This window comes from Orycteropus afer, unplaced genomic scaffold, assembly GCF_000298275.1.
Source record: "Orycteropus afer afer isolate SDZICR_OR568_19922 unplaced genomic scaffold, OryAfe1.0 scaffold00015, whole genome shotgun sequence".
Lineage (NCBI taxonomy): Eukaryota > Metazoa > Chordata > Mammalia > Tubulidentata > Orycteropodidae > Orycteropus > Orycteropus afer.
In genome coordinates this window covers 10,116,278-10,131,613 of record NW_006921602.1, presented here as the reverse complement: position 1 = coordinate 10,131,613, position 15,336 = coordinate 10,116,278, and the positions used below count along the sequence as shown (strand labels likewise).

Genomic DNA, 15,336 nt, shown 5'->3' with positions numbered 1-15,336 from the left:
GTGTGAAACAAAATAATAATTAAAGTTAATATATTGAGTGTTTTGCTCTGTTCTGAAATTGAGTTATAGGTATTAACTCATTTAACCTTCCCAGCAACCCTGTGAAATAGAGACTACTATTTCTCTATCATAGATGAGGAAACAGTCACTAAAAGGCCAGGTAACTTGTCCAAGATCACATAGCGTAATTGGCAGAGTCAGCTTTCTCAGGAGTTGAAAAACTTAGACTCAGCCGCTCTTCTTGTTTACCACCTGTGTGACTGAGAGAGCCCTGGAACATGAGGACAACAATTCTACCAGCCCCGAGGGTTGTGAGCACTAAAATGACAGACTGGTACCAAAGACAATGAAAGCCATGAGTACTGTGACATTGTAGCCAAGATGGTGCCCACCACACCCCCTCTTGGTTAGATGTGTGTGAGGTAATCCTGGGACTTTGTGTGGAGACCAGCAGTCACTAGGCCTCCCTTTGGCTATTGGCTTTGGCTGCTCAGGGTGAACAGAGCCAGCCAGCATCACCAGGGAGGTAAATGTGCTATGTCATTGTTCTCTGTCATATATCCTCAGAACACAATGGAAGTCTTTTGTCTCCTTTTCTGAAACGAGGATAATTGAGAATACATTCTCATCCCTCATCTCTTAGAACCAACAACAATATAATCCCTTACATGTTTGCAGCACATTCAGAGGGTTTTTATGTGCACAAAACTACCATTTATCAAGTGCCAGGAACTGTGCTAAGTCCTTTACTCACAGTATCTCACTTGATCCTCACAGCTTCACTATCAAGTGTACTCTGTAGAGCTCAAGCCAAAGTTGAGCCCCTTGAAGGCTTTTTGGCCCTGGAGGAAACTTGCCACATGTGAAAGACAAGGATTCATCTATTATTCCCATTTTGCATGTGAAGCGATAGGCCCAGCGAAAGGAAAGGACCTGCCTGAGGACACCTTGCAGATAGTGGCAGAACCAGAACTTGACAGCTATTCTCACTTGGTCTGGTGGATATCCGTGCTTAGCTCACAGGAAATTTGGCAACGATGAGCAGGGGGAAGCTGTCACCTAAGAGACTGCCTGCTCTGTTTTCCCCTTCGGCATTTAGAGCCTCTCTGCCTCTGCTCTGCAGCCCACCCAACTGTCCTATCCTTCCAAACTTGAACAAAGGGGAATCACAATATCCTTATAAAATCCAGTTGTTCTGAATTGGAGGCCTCTCTAGAGCCTTAACGGGGTCCCTTCCTTCCTAAAGATAACCTATTCGGAGTTTCCTGCTTGGGAACTCTGCTATCTGTATATTACCTTGGTCACACCTGATGCCTTTGAATCCAGGGCTGCAGTAACAGGTGCCGGTGACATGATCACAGGTGGCATTGTTCATGCACTCACATAGTTGCTGACACCCGTAGCCAAAGGTTCCTGGGGCACATCCTGTGTAGCACCAAGAGTTAAGGTCACTTTCCACCAACAACAGGGACAGGGAGCTTAGCACCTCTCCTGTTCCATATGTTCAGAGCTGGGATGATCAGCCAGTTTTTTTTCACACTGAGGGAAAGCTATTTTCCTGTAGCTCCCATTCTGTTCGATATTGGGAGGTGGACTGAGTACCCATAGCTCTGGGTGAGGGGAAGGAGCAGGGCCCACCCACCACTGCTTCCTCCCCACTGGACACATCATTTTACACAGCATGCATGTGCCAGGCCCTCAACTGGGTGCCATAGGAACTTTGAAGAAGCATCAAGCAAGGTCCTGCCTCCCCTTGCTCCCTCCTCACCCCACAGCTGGACTCACCTTCCTCCACCCCCACCCCAACTGGAAGAAGAAAGAAATTCTTTTCAAACACCAGTGTAGGTGTTCTTCAACCTATTGCCCCTCCAGGGGCCTGATGCCCAGCACCACACCCAGGGGCAGGGGTTGGGGCAGCTTACTCTGCTCGCAGTGCTGCCCAGTAAAGCCCGTGCGGCAGGCGCACTTGCCGCTGATGTGGTCACAGCTGGCACCATTCTGACACTGACACACACGCCCACAGTCCTTCCCGTAAAATGCTGCTGGGCAGCCTGGGGAAACAGGACCCTCTGGTCACCGGTTGCTATAGGGTGGGGACAACCGCAGAGGTGCAGCTGGGACTCAATCTGTCCTTGTGCCACCATCTTAGCACAGGATGAAGAGGACTAGCGAAAGAGTACGCAGAAGTTGTCTCCACAATCTGGACCCTCCTAGAGCTGAAGGAGTCGGGGGCCAGGGTGATTCTTCAGGCAAAGGGGCCTTGGGATCAGAGGCCAGACGGAGGTCTTGCTATGTAGCCACAGCCTGCTCCTTCCCACTCTGGGCCCCACTGTCCAAGGAGGGTCTGTACTTGGTGATCATTGGGGTACCCTAATGCCCTGACCTTCCTGCCAGTCCCTGGAGCTGCCCTGCCAAGCACTCCCAATCCTGGGGCTGAGGGGCCCCTTCCCTCCCTCGTTGCAGGCCAGGCCAATGCCCACGGCGGCCAGCAGGCCGCAGCATAAGATTCCAAGTGGCTGGGCGGCCAGGAGGCGGGGCTTACGCTGCGTGCAGAAGAGTCCAGTCCAGCCAGGGGTGCAGTGGCAGGCCCCATCCTCAGCGCTGCAGCTCGCCCCGTTGTGGCAGCTGCATGTGTGGAAGCAGGCGGGACCCCAGAACCCGGGTGGGCAGGCTGGAAGTGGGAGGGGGGAGACCGAAGATGAGGGCAGAGGGAAAGGGGGAAATGGGGAGGGAGTGCTCATCAGACCCAGGATGCCACGGTGGACCCGGGTGGCATTTCCTGATGTTCAGGGCCTTGCCACAGTGTTCTCAGAATTTCTCCCGTCACCTATTTCCTAAGCCACGCAAGATTCTCATTGAGTCCAGACTGCCTGACCTGTAGATCTTTGGTGACTAACTGCACTGTTCTGAGGGCTCTTGAACCTCATTTCCTGGTGGGTCTGGGATTTAGAATGTGTGGGTGTGTGTGGTAAACTGTGTAAACACTGTGGTAGATGGTATGTAAATGCTAACTTCCCCACTGAGGGTAGGGACTTTCCCAGGTCAGGAAAAGCCCGTGAGCAGATTCTCCTCCAACAGACTGTGAGGAGGAGCCTGTGTGTGCCTCCCACGTCACAATGGAGATTCCTCAGGCCAGGCCATCTAACTGGGACCTCCTCAGGGGTACTACTGAGTCTTACCCATCAGAAAAGGTGCTCCACCAGGCAGAGGTTTTGTCTCCCTCCTCAGATGGGGCTCCCTGAGAAGGGCTGTTACCTCACCCAACAGATCGGGGGCACTAGAGGGCACTATCGGTGCATGCCCTGTCCAGGCTTATGGTGCCTAGGATGACATTCACAGGCCACCCAGAGGGCACCCTCACCTCTCAGGTGACTGCCCTGACCTCACTTTCTACCCCAAACTCTAGCATGCCACTCCCTTCTCTTCCTCCTCCTCCTCCATCCTGTGCACACTCAGGGATTGCTCCTAATGGAGCTAATGGAGTATTAATTCTCAGTATTAATAACATTAATGAGACAATCAACAATGTCAGTACCTTTAATACCAGCAGTTAGTAATGCTAACGATTAATCCTAATAATTAATAATATTAGCCAAAGAGCTAAGTGGGACTCAGGTAGACAGTCCCATCTGTGAAAGATTTCAGTCTTGAGAGTTGGAGGCACCAAGGGCAGATAGGTTCTGGGCAAGGAAGGGGGTGTTTCAATGCCTGGCCTCTGGCGGGGGGCATTTCCCGTGGGCAGCAGCTTACTCTGTGAGCAGTCCTTGCCGATCCATCCAGGGAAGCACTGGCAGGAGCCGTCGATGGGGCTGCAGGTCCCATTGTTGGCACAGGAGCAGAGCTGGGCACAGTCCTGCCCAAAGCGCCCTCCAGCACACACTGTAAGCACAGGCAACTTGGCACCTGCCCTCCCACCTGTGCTCCCCAGACCCTTACTCACTACTGCACCCCCAGAAGTACCCGGGCCACAACCATGACCACCCTTGGGGCCATGGATCTGGGTGGGGACTGCCCACCTCAGCACCCCATCACCCTTCTTGATTGTCCCTCTTGTGCCCACACTTTGCAGAAGGTTCTATTATAATCCCCTTTGACAGAGGAACAGACTGAGGCCCATAGAAGTACGATCACTTGACTTGGGTCTCACAGATAAGAAGTGGTGAGGCTGGGAGTCACATGTCTGGATTCTCAGTCCAGTGCTTCCTGTACTGCTCTGCAGCCTGTCTGCTTTCCATTCCTACAACTCTGTCAGCATCACTGATTCTATAGCCACAGGGTAGAGAGTGTTTACAGCTGGAAGGAGAGGGACAAATACAGTGTGGCATGTCTGTGGTTAGACTGTTAAGAGGATGGATACTGACTGTCTGTCCCTGTCCACCTCTATCACTCCAAATCCTACCTATTCCGCAGCTCAGCCTTACCTCAGGAAAGCTCACCTAGTTTTGAGCTTTAGATGGAAATAGATGGAAAGCTGGCCATCTCCTCCACTGAGCTCCCTGAGTTATGTGTAGGATTCTGGTCACAGCCCCTCCTGGAAAGGGGGTCACACTTTGGTTCCTGAAGGAAGGATTTATTTCTTCAACCAAGCTGCAAACTCCTTTAGGACTAAGTTTGGTTGTTAATTAGGACTATTGTTGTATGCCTCTCAGTCAATTCTGACTCGTGGTGATCCTATAGGACAAAGCGGAACTGCCCCATAGAGTTTCGTGGGCTGTGATCTTTGCTGCAGCAGCTAGATAATTTCTCCTGTAGAACAACTGCAGGGTTCGAACCACCAACCTTTCAGTTAGCAGCCAAGTGCTTAACCACTGCACCACCAGGACTAGGTCTGAGTGTCATTAAGTCCCTACCTCTAATTTCCCCCTGCAATTTCTCCTCCACTTGCTTCCTACAGTTTGAGCTTCTAAAGCACAGCTCGCCCATGTCCTACTCAGACAACCTTGGTGGCTCTCTGTTGTCCTAGAAGAGAGTCTGGATCCAAGAGATCAGTGCTTAACCCTTCTTAACTGGGTTATCCTCCACTACCTGTCCTTTACTCCACACTGCCTCATATCTTCAGCCTCCTCCAACCAGAGTGGCGCTCTTAGAGTCTTGCATATGATTAGTAGTTGGGATAAATAAGAAAGACAGAGTGGTGGACCAGGCTCTGCAGTCCAAAGCCTTCAGTTTGGGTCCTAGGTTTACTTATGTATCAACAAACACTTGCATGGCACTTATATGCACCAAACACTGTTCATAATGTTTCACAAATATGATTTCATGTAACCTTGTAATCCTCTCATTATTTTATATTCTCATTATTACTCCTTGTTATTAACTCTACAGATGAGAAACTGAGGTTAAGTAATTTGCCCAAGGTGACATAGCTAAGACAGTCTGCCACTTACTGGCTAAGAACCATTGGGCCAATCACAACACCCCTTTCAGTCTGTGTTTCCCTCATCTTTGAAATAGGAATGATAACCTCACCCACTGGCCTCAGACCAAGGGTAACAGCTATGGGCAGGGTGGCTGATTAGAGGCCTAAGCTTCCTCTGGCAGAAACGTTAGCTCCTTCCCAGGCATGTCTGCTCTCAGGATGACACAGGTCTCACCCGCTTGCAGCCTGGGCTCCAACTGCTTCAGCTTCCTGAAAAGCAGGTGGCCCAGCCTCCCCTCTGCCTTTGGGGTGTGTTGTGTGTGTGCTTTAGAAACCCACCACCCTGCCCTGGCGCTCTGTGAGGAATCAGGTCAGCTCCTCTTACCCCCAGTCCCAAAACCAACCCTGAGCTTCCCTAACAAGACAGTCCTATCTTTGAAGTCTTTCTTACACACATGAGGCTGACAAATTCACCCACAGAGCTGCTAATGTGATCAGTCTCATACATTAATTGGTTGACTTCTTAGCTGAATCAAGAGTGAGGCAAAAAGAAGGGTGGTAGAAGGAGGGGAGTTTGGTGAAAAGAAAACATCTGGTTATATTTAATCTATGTTTAATGATTCTGTATAAGCAGTGTCTGTAATTTGTAACTCATTGGAAAGCCAGTCATTAGAAAGTGTCAGTTCAATTTTTTACAAGGTTTGAGACTTAACCAGGGCAGTTGCCATTAATAGCAAACTCTATTAGATCTATATGTGGAAAATACTCATTAGGCCAGCGGGCGATAAATCAGACATCACAGGATCCGAGAGTTACTCCTCGGGCTGCTCAGGTCCTAATTTAGACTCAGCCTATCTGTATTGACGGCTGGGTCTCTGATGTTTAATAAGTAAACCTCGATGTGTCAGGTTATGATTAAACTGTCCTAAGAGGGCTGCAAGCAAATGAAACTGTCACATCTATTTCCCTGGGGGCCAAGCTTCTCATGACCTCAAAGCATCATGAAGTAAACTTTCCACTCATACATATTAACAGCCCACACAAGGGGAAAAATGGCCGAGCTCAGGGGTGGTTATTCATCAAAAGAAGAGTTCCCTTGGGAGGTAGTGAGCTCTCAGTCAAGGGAAGTATTTAAGAAGAGGCCAGATGAGATTCTCGTATGGATGACCTTGAATTTGCTTTTAAGTTTACTCTCTATATATACCAGTTGCCATAGGGAGGACTCCAACTCAGGGTGACCCCATGTGCATCAAAGTATAACCATGTTCCACAGGGTTTTTGGTGGCTTATTTTTCAGAAATAGATTCCCAGGCATTTCTTCCAAGGTGCCTCTGGATGGACTCAAATCACCAACTTTTAGGTTAGCACCTGAGCCCATTAACCATTTGTACCACTCATTTGTACCACTTTCAGCTCTAAGTTTACCTTATTCTAAGATCCCATAGCATTTTGCTCCTTACAGGACAGAGTGCAGATTCTGAAACCTTGTGTTCAAAGCTGTTCCAAAGGCCCCAGCCTACCTTTTCAGCCCCTTTCCCATCCCCAGTCACAACATCCTTCAGCCAATCCCTCCTGCTGGACAATAGCATATCCATGCCTCTGTGCATTGCCTAGGCTGTTTCCTTCTCCACCTTTCAGATGAAGGCCCAGCTGAGGTCCTACACAGCCCAGTGAGTCTTCCCCCAAATTCAATTGCCTTGGCCTAAGAAAGTCAAACCAAAAAACCCAAACTCACTGCTATCAAATCAGTTCTGACTCATAGCAACCCCAATTGGGTTTCCAAGGCTATAAATCTTTACAGAAGCAGACTGCCTTATCTGTGCTGTGAGGGATGAGTGATGTTGCCTGAGTTTGAGGGCAGAAGGGCAGAGAAGTTGCTATCTTCAACCAAAACCAGAGCTTCCCTCTGAACTCCAACAGTGTTTCCTGGCTTCCCAACTTGGCAATCGGCATAAAACACTTGTTGCCACTTTTTATGTGGATCTCTCCGATGTAAGGAACTCTGGTGGCATAGTGCCTAAGGCATCTGGCTGCTAAGCAGGAGGTTGGCGGTTCAAAGCCACTAGCCATTCTGTGGAAGGAAGACTGGCAATTTACTTCTGTAAAGATTTACCACCTCAGAGACCCAAAGGGGATTGCTGAGTTGGAATCAACTCAATGGGAGCGAGTTTGGTTTGGTGTTTTGGTTTTGGAGTCAGAAATGGTCTCTCAGCTCTGCCACTTGCTAGCTCTGAGACCATGGACAAGTCAATTTAACTTCTCTGAGCCTGTTTCTTTGATTGCATAATGGCTTTGTCTCACCCGGTGGTACTCATTTCTCAGAGAGCTAGATCTAAGGCCTAAAGAAGTGAGACACTCCTCCATAGTGTGATGGGAACCCCAAAGCCCTTCCCTCCCAGGAGCTCTAACCTCCCTCCTGGTGCCTTCCCCTGGAGCCTTACCTTGGTTGCAGAGGGCTCCCGAGAATCCGGGGAGGCACTCACAGACACCGCTGATGTGGTGGCAGGGCCCGCTACTGTGCACGCAGAGAGGGCACGGCTGGGCACAGCCATGGCCATAAAACCCAGGGGGGCAGACTGGGGGTGAAGGGGAGATGTGGTCAGCAGCCCAAAGGGCCTCAACCAGGCTGGCCACCCACAGGGCCCACATGGTGATGAAGGGAGGCTCCTCAAAAGTATAGGAGAGGTCCACTCTCCTCACACCTGGAGGGCCATCCTTTCTACAGAGAGGAGCTGTGGTCTGGTTCTTTTTTCACTGAGGAGCTGGCCTGGGCCCTGAACTTGGGGACAGAACACCAGGGAGGGGGAGAGAAGGGACTAGAGTGAGGGAAGAACTGGGGGTGGTGGTGACTCCAAGAGCCTAGCCTCTCTTGGGTGCTATCATGACCAGGACTATTTCCGACTGGGAAGGAGTAGGGAGGATGTGCTGTCCGAGGTCTGCAGGGTAGGGGGCCCAGCCTTACTTCTCTGGCACAAGGGTCCCCGGAAGCCAGGGGCACACTCGCAGCTCCCATCTTCTGGGGAGCAGGAGCCGCCGTTCTCGCAGCTGCAGGAGACCGAGCAGTTGGGGCCCCAGCGACCAGGTGGACATGTGCTGTCGCAGCGGATGCCTGGGGGCCAAAGACAGACTCAGGTCAGGGGGCAGAGAGGTGAGGGAGGAAGGAAGGCTGATGGAAAGGGGACACGATGCAATATGATGAGGTGGAGGCAACCACAGGGCATCTGGGAATGTGAAGGAGAAATCCAGGAATGGCTTGGTGGGTCAGGGAGAGCTTCCAGGAAGAGGTGATGTCTAAACTGAGAGCCAAGGGACAAGGAGGAACAGACCAGGCAAAGGAAACCATATGTGCAAAGGGCAAGGGCAGGAGGCAGGAGAGAGAATCATGCCTTGAAAGAAGTTTTCCAAAGTTCGGTGTGGTTGAACCATAAAGTATAAAGTGGAGAGGTGAGACTGTGGTGTTAAGAAGGGACCAAATCATCTTTGACACCTTAGCTGGGAGAAGCCAACTGTAGGGCAAATGTGTACCCTCATGGCCAGGAATGAGCTAAGCCCACCCTTGACAGCCAAGTAGCCACAGATCCTTACTGGGTCCCAGCCAACCAAAGACAGGGAAGGCAATTTTCAGGGACTCAGAGAGTAGGTGGGGTTGCCCACCCCAGGGCATTTCAGATTGCCTTGACCATGGCCTCATTGTGATATGTATTTTGTATCTTCTGTGCACATAAGCATATCAGAAACTGATGCTTTGCAAAATGGCATTTACCATCACTGTGTATGATGCAATCTGGTGTTTTCCATGCACTATGATGCATTCTATTTCATTTAAAAAAAAAATGCTAGTTGTAATCCAACAAATTGATTTAGTGACCCTCAGTTTGACAAACAGAGGCGTTTGGGGGAATGGGTGGAATTTTTCAACAAGAAAGAGGAGCAAAACAACATAGTCTTCTTGAGCTGAGATAGAAGAAATGTGCATTAGGGCTAAGAAGGCATTAAAAAAGGCCTGAGGCTGGAGGTCCCAGCTCTGGTGTGGGGTTTCCTCCCAGGCAGAAAGTCTTCTGGTCTGACTTGCATTAGGTGAATGGAACGGTGTGGGCCCAGGAGACCAGCTTAGCTTTAGAAGGAGAAAATCAGAGGATCAGAGAGGAGCAGCATTAGTTTAGAAATCATATTGGCCTTGTTATAAGAACAGGGATTGTGAGAAAGAGAAAGAAGGGGAGGGAAGACCCTCAGACCCAGTGAATAGAGCCAGCCCAACCAACAGAAGAGGAGCAGCGGGACCAATTTAGAGCCAGGCTAGACTCGAACAAGCCCACTGGGGCCAGCAGGCAAGGGGAGGGAGAGCGGAGCAGCTGGAGAGAGGCGGAGGTGGAGGGGGTGCAACATTCATCCTCCAGTCCTGCGTGGGACCAAAGGGCCTCCTTCCCTGGGACATTTTAATTTTGCAGCAGGGTTGGGACGTCAGATGCCATTCTCTGGGAAATGTGGCCTCTGCGAGCAGTAGAAGGGGCATCTCCCCAGAGCATGGGATCCTTTCCCAATGGGAACCTGGTAGCCACATTTTACACCTGGCTGGAAATTTCTCCCAGTGGAGTTTCAGGTTCATAAGCAGTGAACCTGGACAAGCGGCCTGGACAGGGAGCTGGGGAAAGGGCAAGCTGCACATTGTTTTCAGTTCTGGCTCCAGCCTCCAGTTTTTGTGATCTGCCCCCAGGAATTCTTTAGCTTGTAGTTGTTGAGAACCCCAGAACTGCTGTTCCTTGGGAGGTACAAATGGATGAGGGCAGATAGATCTTTGCTGTCTGAGAAGGGACCCCCCAATCCCACCTATACATCAAGCACTGGGTACAGGCTGACCAAATCACACAGATCACACCCACACACTATTCCAATTAGATGGGATTAACAAAATGAACACACAAGCACCACTGCATTCATGGCAGTGTGTTGCTATTGTGTTTTCCCCAATCAATGGACGTTAAAGAGGCACAGAGAGCTGGTTTAGCACAGTCTCAGACCTCCTTCCCCATTGGCTACAACTGCTTCAGGGCCAGGAGCAGCCTGTGCTCTGCGGGCCCCCAGCTTCCCACAGTCTCTGCTACAAGGGTTGGGGCTTTCACTTATTCAGGCTGTCCTCTGAGTCCTTAAGTATAGCTACTGGCATGAATGGGATCCTCATAATGTTTTCCTGTCAAAAAGGAGGCCTCCTTGGAGATTGAAAACCATGTGTGTAAGGTTTTCTGCTCAGGTGGCAGGTGGCAGCCGCAACTCTTCACTGGGCTCTAGGGTTTGGCAATTTTTATATTCTGGGCCTGGTTCTGTGGGAGTGGGGCTCCTGTCTGAGGTACTTATTATGCCCTAAGAGTTCCCTGGAACTTGAGACACTGGGACCTGAGTGAAGAGAAATGTCTAGGGTTTCCCTTTGTGTGGGGCTTGTGCTGGGCTGGTGTGCCCCAGTTTTAAAGGGGACAGACTGGGGTGATCAGAGGGGCCAGCCTGGCCCTAGGGGAAGGCTCCCTAACTACAGCTGTTAAAGAAGTCGCAGAGTTTCACCAGATGCCTTTTTGAGCCCCAGTTTTTCCCATAGTTGGATGGGGATAATAATCCCTCTTAGAGATCCCTCCTCTTCATGCCCCTAGTGAATCCCCCTGCTTTACTTTCCAGACAACCTCCCCTCCCCCCAGTAGCTATACTGGCAGATAAAGCTAAGCTAAGGATCCATAATATTGTGACCAAGTTCATGTCTTTTCCACCAGACCCAAGATCCAACTGGAGGTAGGAGTGTAGAGAGGGAAAGTAGTAAAGACCAAAGGAGGAAGGAAAAGGGGTGGGGAGTGGAGACAACGGAAGACAGAGGAAGGGGAGAAACAGATGGGTGGGATGGCGAGGAAATGTATGTAGGTTACAGGAAGGTTTTCTGTAAAGCTCACTTAGTTAAAGTTAATTAGATACTATGATTTCATTGCACATCTACCTGTTTGATCTATTAATTTATTTCTGTAGTGATATCACCTCGGAAACCCAAGGAGGGGTCGCTATGAGTTGGATCCGACTCCATGGCAGTGAGTTTGGGTTTTTTTTTTTTTTTGGAGGGGGGCATGATTTGGAGCCAGTGAAGTTGTTTAGAACTACATGATTTACAGAGTCAGAATGTGCTGGAAGCCAGCCTATACTTTCCTGTCCAAGGAGCCATCTGAACCTCATCCCTTCCCTGATCATGATGCTGGGCCAGGGCTGGAGTAAGATCTGTCTGGAGAAGAGAAAGGGGCCAGTCTTTCTCCAGATGTCCAGACGCTTGGACATCTGCCGAAGGTCTGGAAGGAAGACCTGGTACAGTGCAAGAACCAGTTCCTGTCAAGTTGATTTTGAGTCATGGCAACCACAGGTGTGCAGAGTAGAACTGCATGTAAAGAACAGACCCCATGTGTGCAGTGTGACCTTTCAGAATCAGGTCACCAGGCCTTTCTTCCAAGGTGCTTCTGGATGAGTTAGAACCACCAACCTTACAGTTAGTAGCTGAATGTGTAACTGTTTGTGTGACCCAGGAACTTCATGGTACAGTGCAAGGGGCCTCCAAGGTCAGGCTGTCCAGACCCCCCACTAGGATGACTCCAGTCATCCCAGCTGGGGCAGCCCCAATCCTACCCTCCAAGAAGCTTAACCGTGTCCCCAAGCCCTGGCTTCCGTGCTACTGCTGGGCATGGGGCTGGCAGGAATGCAGGGTGTCCTCAGGTCCTCTTAGGGCCTTCCTTCTTTAGGAACCCTTCCTGGATGTCTGCCCAGGGATTCAAGCATCTGATTGTCAGTGGCATACATCCTTGCCCCCACCTGTCTCCTGCATATACGTCCTCTCACCCCACCAATAATTGGAAGACAAAGACCATGGCTCACTGATATTTCTGTCCCTGCTTTTCTAGGACAGGGATGTCATCTTAGTCACCTTTGCATCTCCATTGCCCAGCATAGTGTTTGGCACACAGTAGATATTCAGAGACTCTTGCTGTTAAATTTTGCCATTCACTGCTGGGCCAAGTAAATTTGTTGCCATGAAGTTGATTCCAACTCATAGCAACCCTAGAGGACAGAGTACAACTGCCCCCATAGGGTTTCCAAGGCTGTAAATCTTTACAGAAGCCAACTGCCACAACCTTCCCCCAGGGAGGGTTTGGTGGGTTGAAGCACTGGCGTTTGGGTTAGCAGCTGAGTGCTAAACCACTGCACCACCTGAACTCCTTGGCTGAGTACATGGTTGTTGTTGTTATTTGCTGTTGAGTCGGACCCGACTCATAGCGACCCCTCCTTGGGTTTCCAAGGCAGTATCACTACAGAAGTAGATTGCCCAATCTTCCTTCTGAGGAGTGGCTGGTGGGTTTGAACTGCCAGACTTCTGGTTAGCAGTCAAGTTCCTTTAGGCACTACACTACCAGAGAGTACATGGTAGCTGCCAAATAAAGCTTGAGTCAATAAATCCTAGTTGAATGAATAAATGGCTCCCCTTAAAATGCAATCTTGCCTCTCCCAACCTGTTGACACTAATGTCTGTGACCTTGAGTAACTAATTTCCCTCCTCTGGAATATGAAGAAAGTGGTGGTGCAGTGCCTAGGCATTTGACTGCTGCTAACCAGAAGGTTGGTGGTTCAAACCCACCAGTTGCTCCATGGAAGGAAGATGGGACAATCTATTTCCCTAAAGATTTACCAAATTGGAAATCCAATGGGGGTCACTGTGAGTCAGAATGACTAGATGGCAGGTTTTTTTTTTTTTTTCTGGTAACATGAGTTAGAGTAGATAATCTTAAAGGTCTCCATGTCAAGTGGGAAAACCGTAAGTAGTTATAGGCCAACTTCTTCCAATTTATTTCAATTAGCATTTAATGAGAACCTATTATATACAGGGCAAGATGAATGAGATATGAAGCCCATGGGCCAGTGAGTAGTATTGTGCCTAAGGCATTTGACTGCTAACCAGAAGGCTGGTGGTTCAAACCCACCAGCCACTCTTCAGAAGGAAGACTGGGCAATCTACTTCTGTAGAGATACTGTCTAGGAAACCCAAGGAGGGGTTGCTATGAGTCAGGACCGACTGAATGGCAGTGAGTTTGGTTTTTTGGTTGGTCTGTTGAGGGTGGGGTGGGGGTAGGGCACAACATCTCAGACAACTGAAAGCAGAGCAAAACCCACATTGAACCAAAACACGGCCAACATGTCAGGGGCCGAGGGATCAGGGTCAGTGGGGAGAACTCAGAGTGGGAGGCTCAGTCCTGTACCCCATCTCTCTCCCTGTCCCTCCTTTGTGCCCTTCTGCATGACAAACCTCAGAACATCAATCACTTCTCTGAAATGACTTCAGGACCACATTTGGGGATATTAGCTTTAGAACAGCAGAGGCCTAGATGAAAGGTTGTCCATCAAAGCCAGAATTTTTAAGCACAGAGATGTCATTAAAATCTTACCGGCTCACTTGAAATTAAGGCAATAAAATTTTTAAATAGATTTCCGTTTGGTTCCAGCTAGGAGTCCAGGGTGCTGGTGACCAGAGTAGAGCCTTGCTCTGCACTGAGAGTCAGGAGCAGGCTGGGCAGGGGAAAGGGTCAGAGGTGCTATAGAGGAAGCAATGTCCCTGGCCCTTGGATGTTGGAAACTTCCTGGTTGTGGAGAACAAAGGCTGTGCAGCAAGCTAGTGTGACAGATTATCTGAGAACCTACACTGCCAGAAAGGGCTGTATGCCCTTTTTGTAGTCTGCCACCCTGAACTGGCCAGTAGGTTTGTTCACACAACAGATAATTATTAAGCACTTCCTGTATTCGTAGGAAGGAGCCCTGGTGGTGCAGTGATTAAGCACTTGGCTGCTAACCTCAAGGTCAGCAGTTTGAATCCACAAGAAGCTTCATGGAAGAAAGATGTGGTAGTCTGCTTCTATAAAGATATATAGCACTGGAAGCCCTGTGGGGCAGTTCTACTCTGTCCTATAGGGTTACGATGAGTCAGAATCAACTCAATGGCAATGGGTTTGGTTTTTGGTTTTCCTGAATTCATGTCTTACATTTATTGAGTGCTTACTATGTGTGAGGCAATGTTAGCACTGTAGAGGTATTAACTCATTTAAACTTCAAAAGGACCCTGTAGTTGTAAGGATTACAATTACCTGAATTATATGGATGGGGAACTGAGCCCCGAGAGGTTAAGGGGTTTGCCCAAGGTCACAAACTCAGGCAATCTGGCTCCATTCCCAGCCTCTTAATCACTGTGCCATCTGCTTCTTGATATGTAGCAGGCAGTGAACAAGGCAGATGGGGTCCCTGCCTGCGTGGAACTGATGGTCAAGTGGGAGAGGCAGATATTAAACAAATAGTTTCAAATCAGAGCTCAAGGACAATTGTGGTAAGTGCTATAAAAGGAAAAGTGTAGAGTATTTTGAGAATTAATAAAAGGGAGCTCTTAACACAGTCTTGGTGGAAGGCTGAGAAAGGGGCAGTGTAACAGGGAGAGAGCCTTCCCAGAGGAAGCACTGTTCCACCTGAAATCTGATGGATGAGAAGAATTGATCAGGTGAAGTAAAGGGATAAAGTGACCCAGGTGCGGGAGATGGCACATACAAAGGCCCGGAGTCTGGAAGGTGGTTGGCTCTCCAAAGAACTAAATTCTGGCCTGGGTGGCTGAAACATAGTGAGTGACAAAGAGGGGATCCTGAGTGAGGTGGAGAGTTGGGCAGGGCCAGATCACATGGGGCCCCGGGCCATGGTAAGGATTTTAGATTTTATGTAAGTGTCATGGAAACCCATGGAGGGATTCTGAGTGGGAACTGATGTGAATGGATCTGGGTTTTGAAAAGTGTACTTTGGTCACCATGTGCAGAATGGATGGATGTAGCTGGGCCTGGAGACCAACCAGGAGGCAGGGAAGAACCAGATAAGAGACAGATGGTGTCCCAAGGTGACAGCATCCCACCAGGGTGGCAGCAGTGGGACTGGAGAGG

At 49.5% G+C, this 15,336-nt stretch overlaps 1 protein-coding gene across 1 annotated transcript in view; it reads right to left on the bottom strand.

Moving 5' to 3' along the window:
- Window positions 1-15,336, bottom strand: part of MEGF11 (multiple EGF like domains 11) — a 306,691-nt gene that overhangs the window by 14,908 nt on the left and 276,447 nt on the right. Inside the window, exons 13-18 of the mRNA XM_042783088.1 lie at window positions 8,322-8,468; window positions 7,801-7,935; window positions 3,751-3,879; window positions 2,543-2,671; window positions 1,923-2,051; window positions 1,297-1,425 (exon numbers count right to left, since the gene is read on the bottom strand). Of these exons, the coding sequence (XP_042639022.1) occupies window positions 1,297-1,425; window positions 1,923-2,051; window positions 2,543-2,671; window positions 3,751-3,879; window positions 7,801-7,935; window positions 8,322-8,468 (798 nt within the window). The remainder of the gene's footprint in view (window positions 1-1,296; window positions 1,426-1,922; window positions 2,052-2,542; window positions 2,672-3,750; window positions 3,880-7,800; window positions 7,936-8,321; window positions 8,469-15,336) is intronic.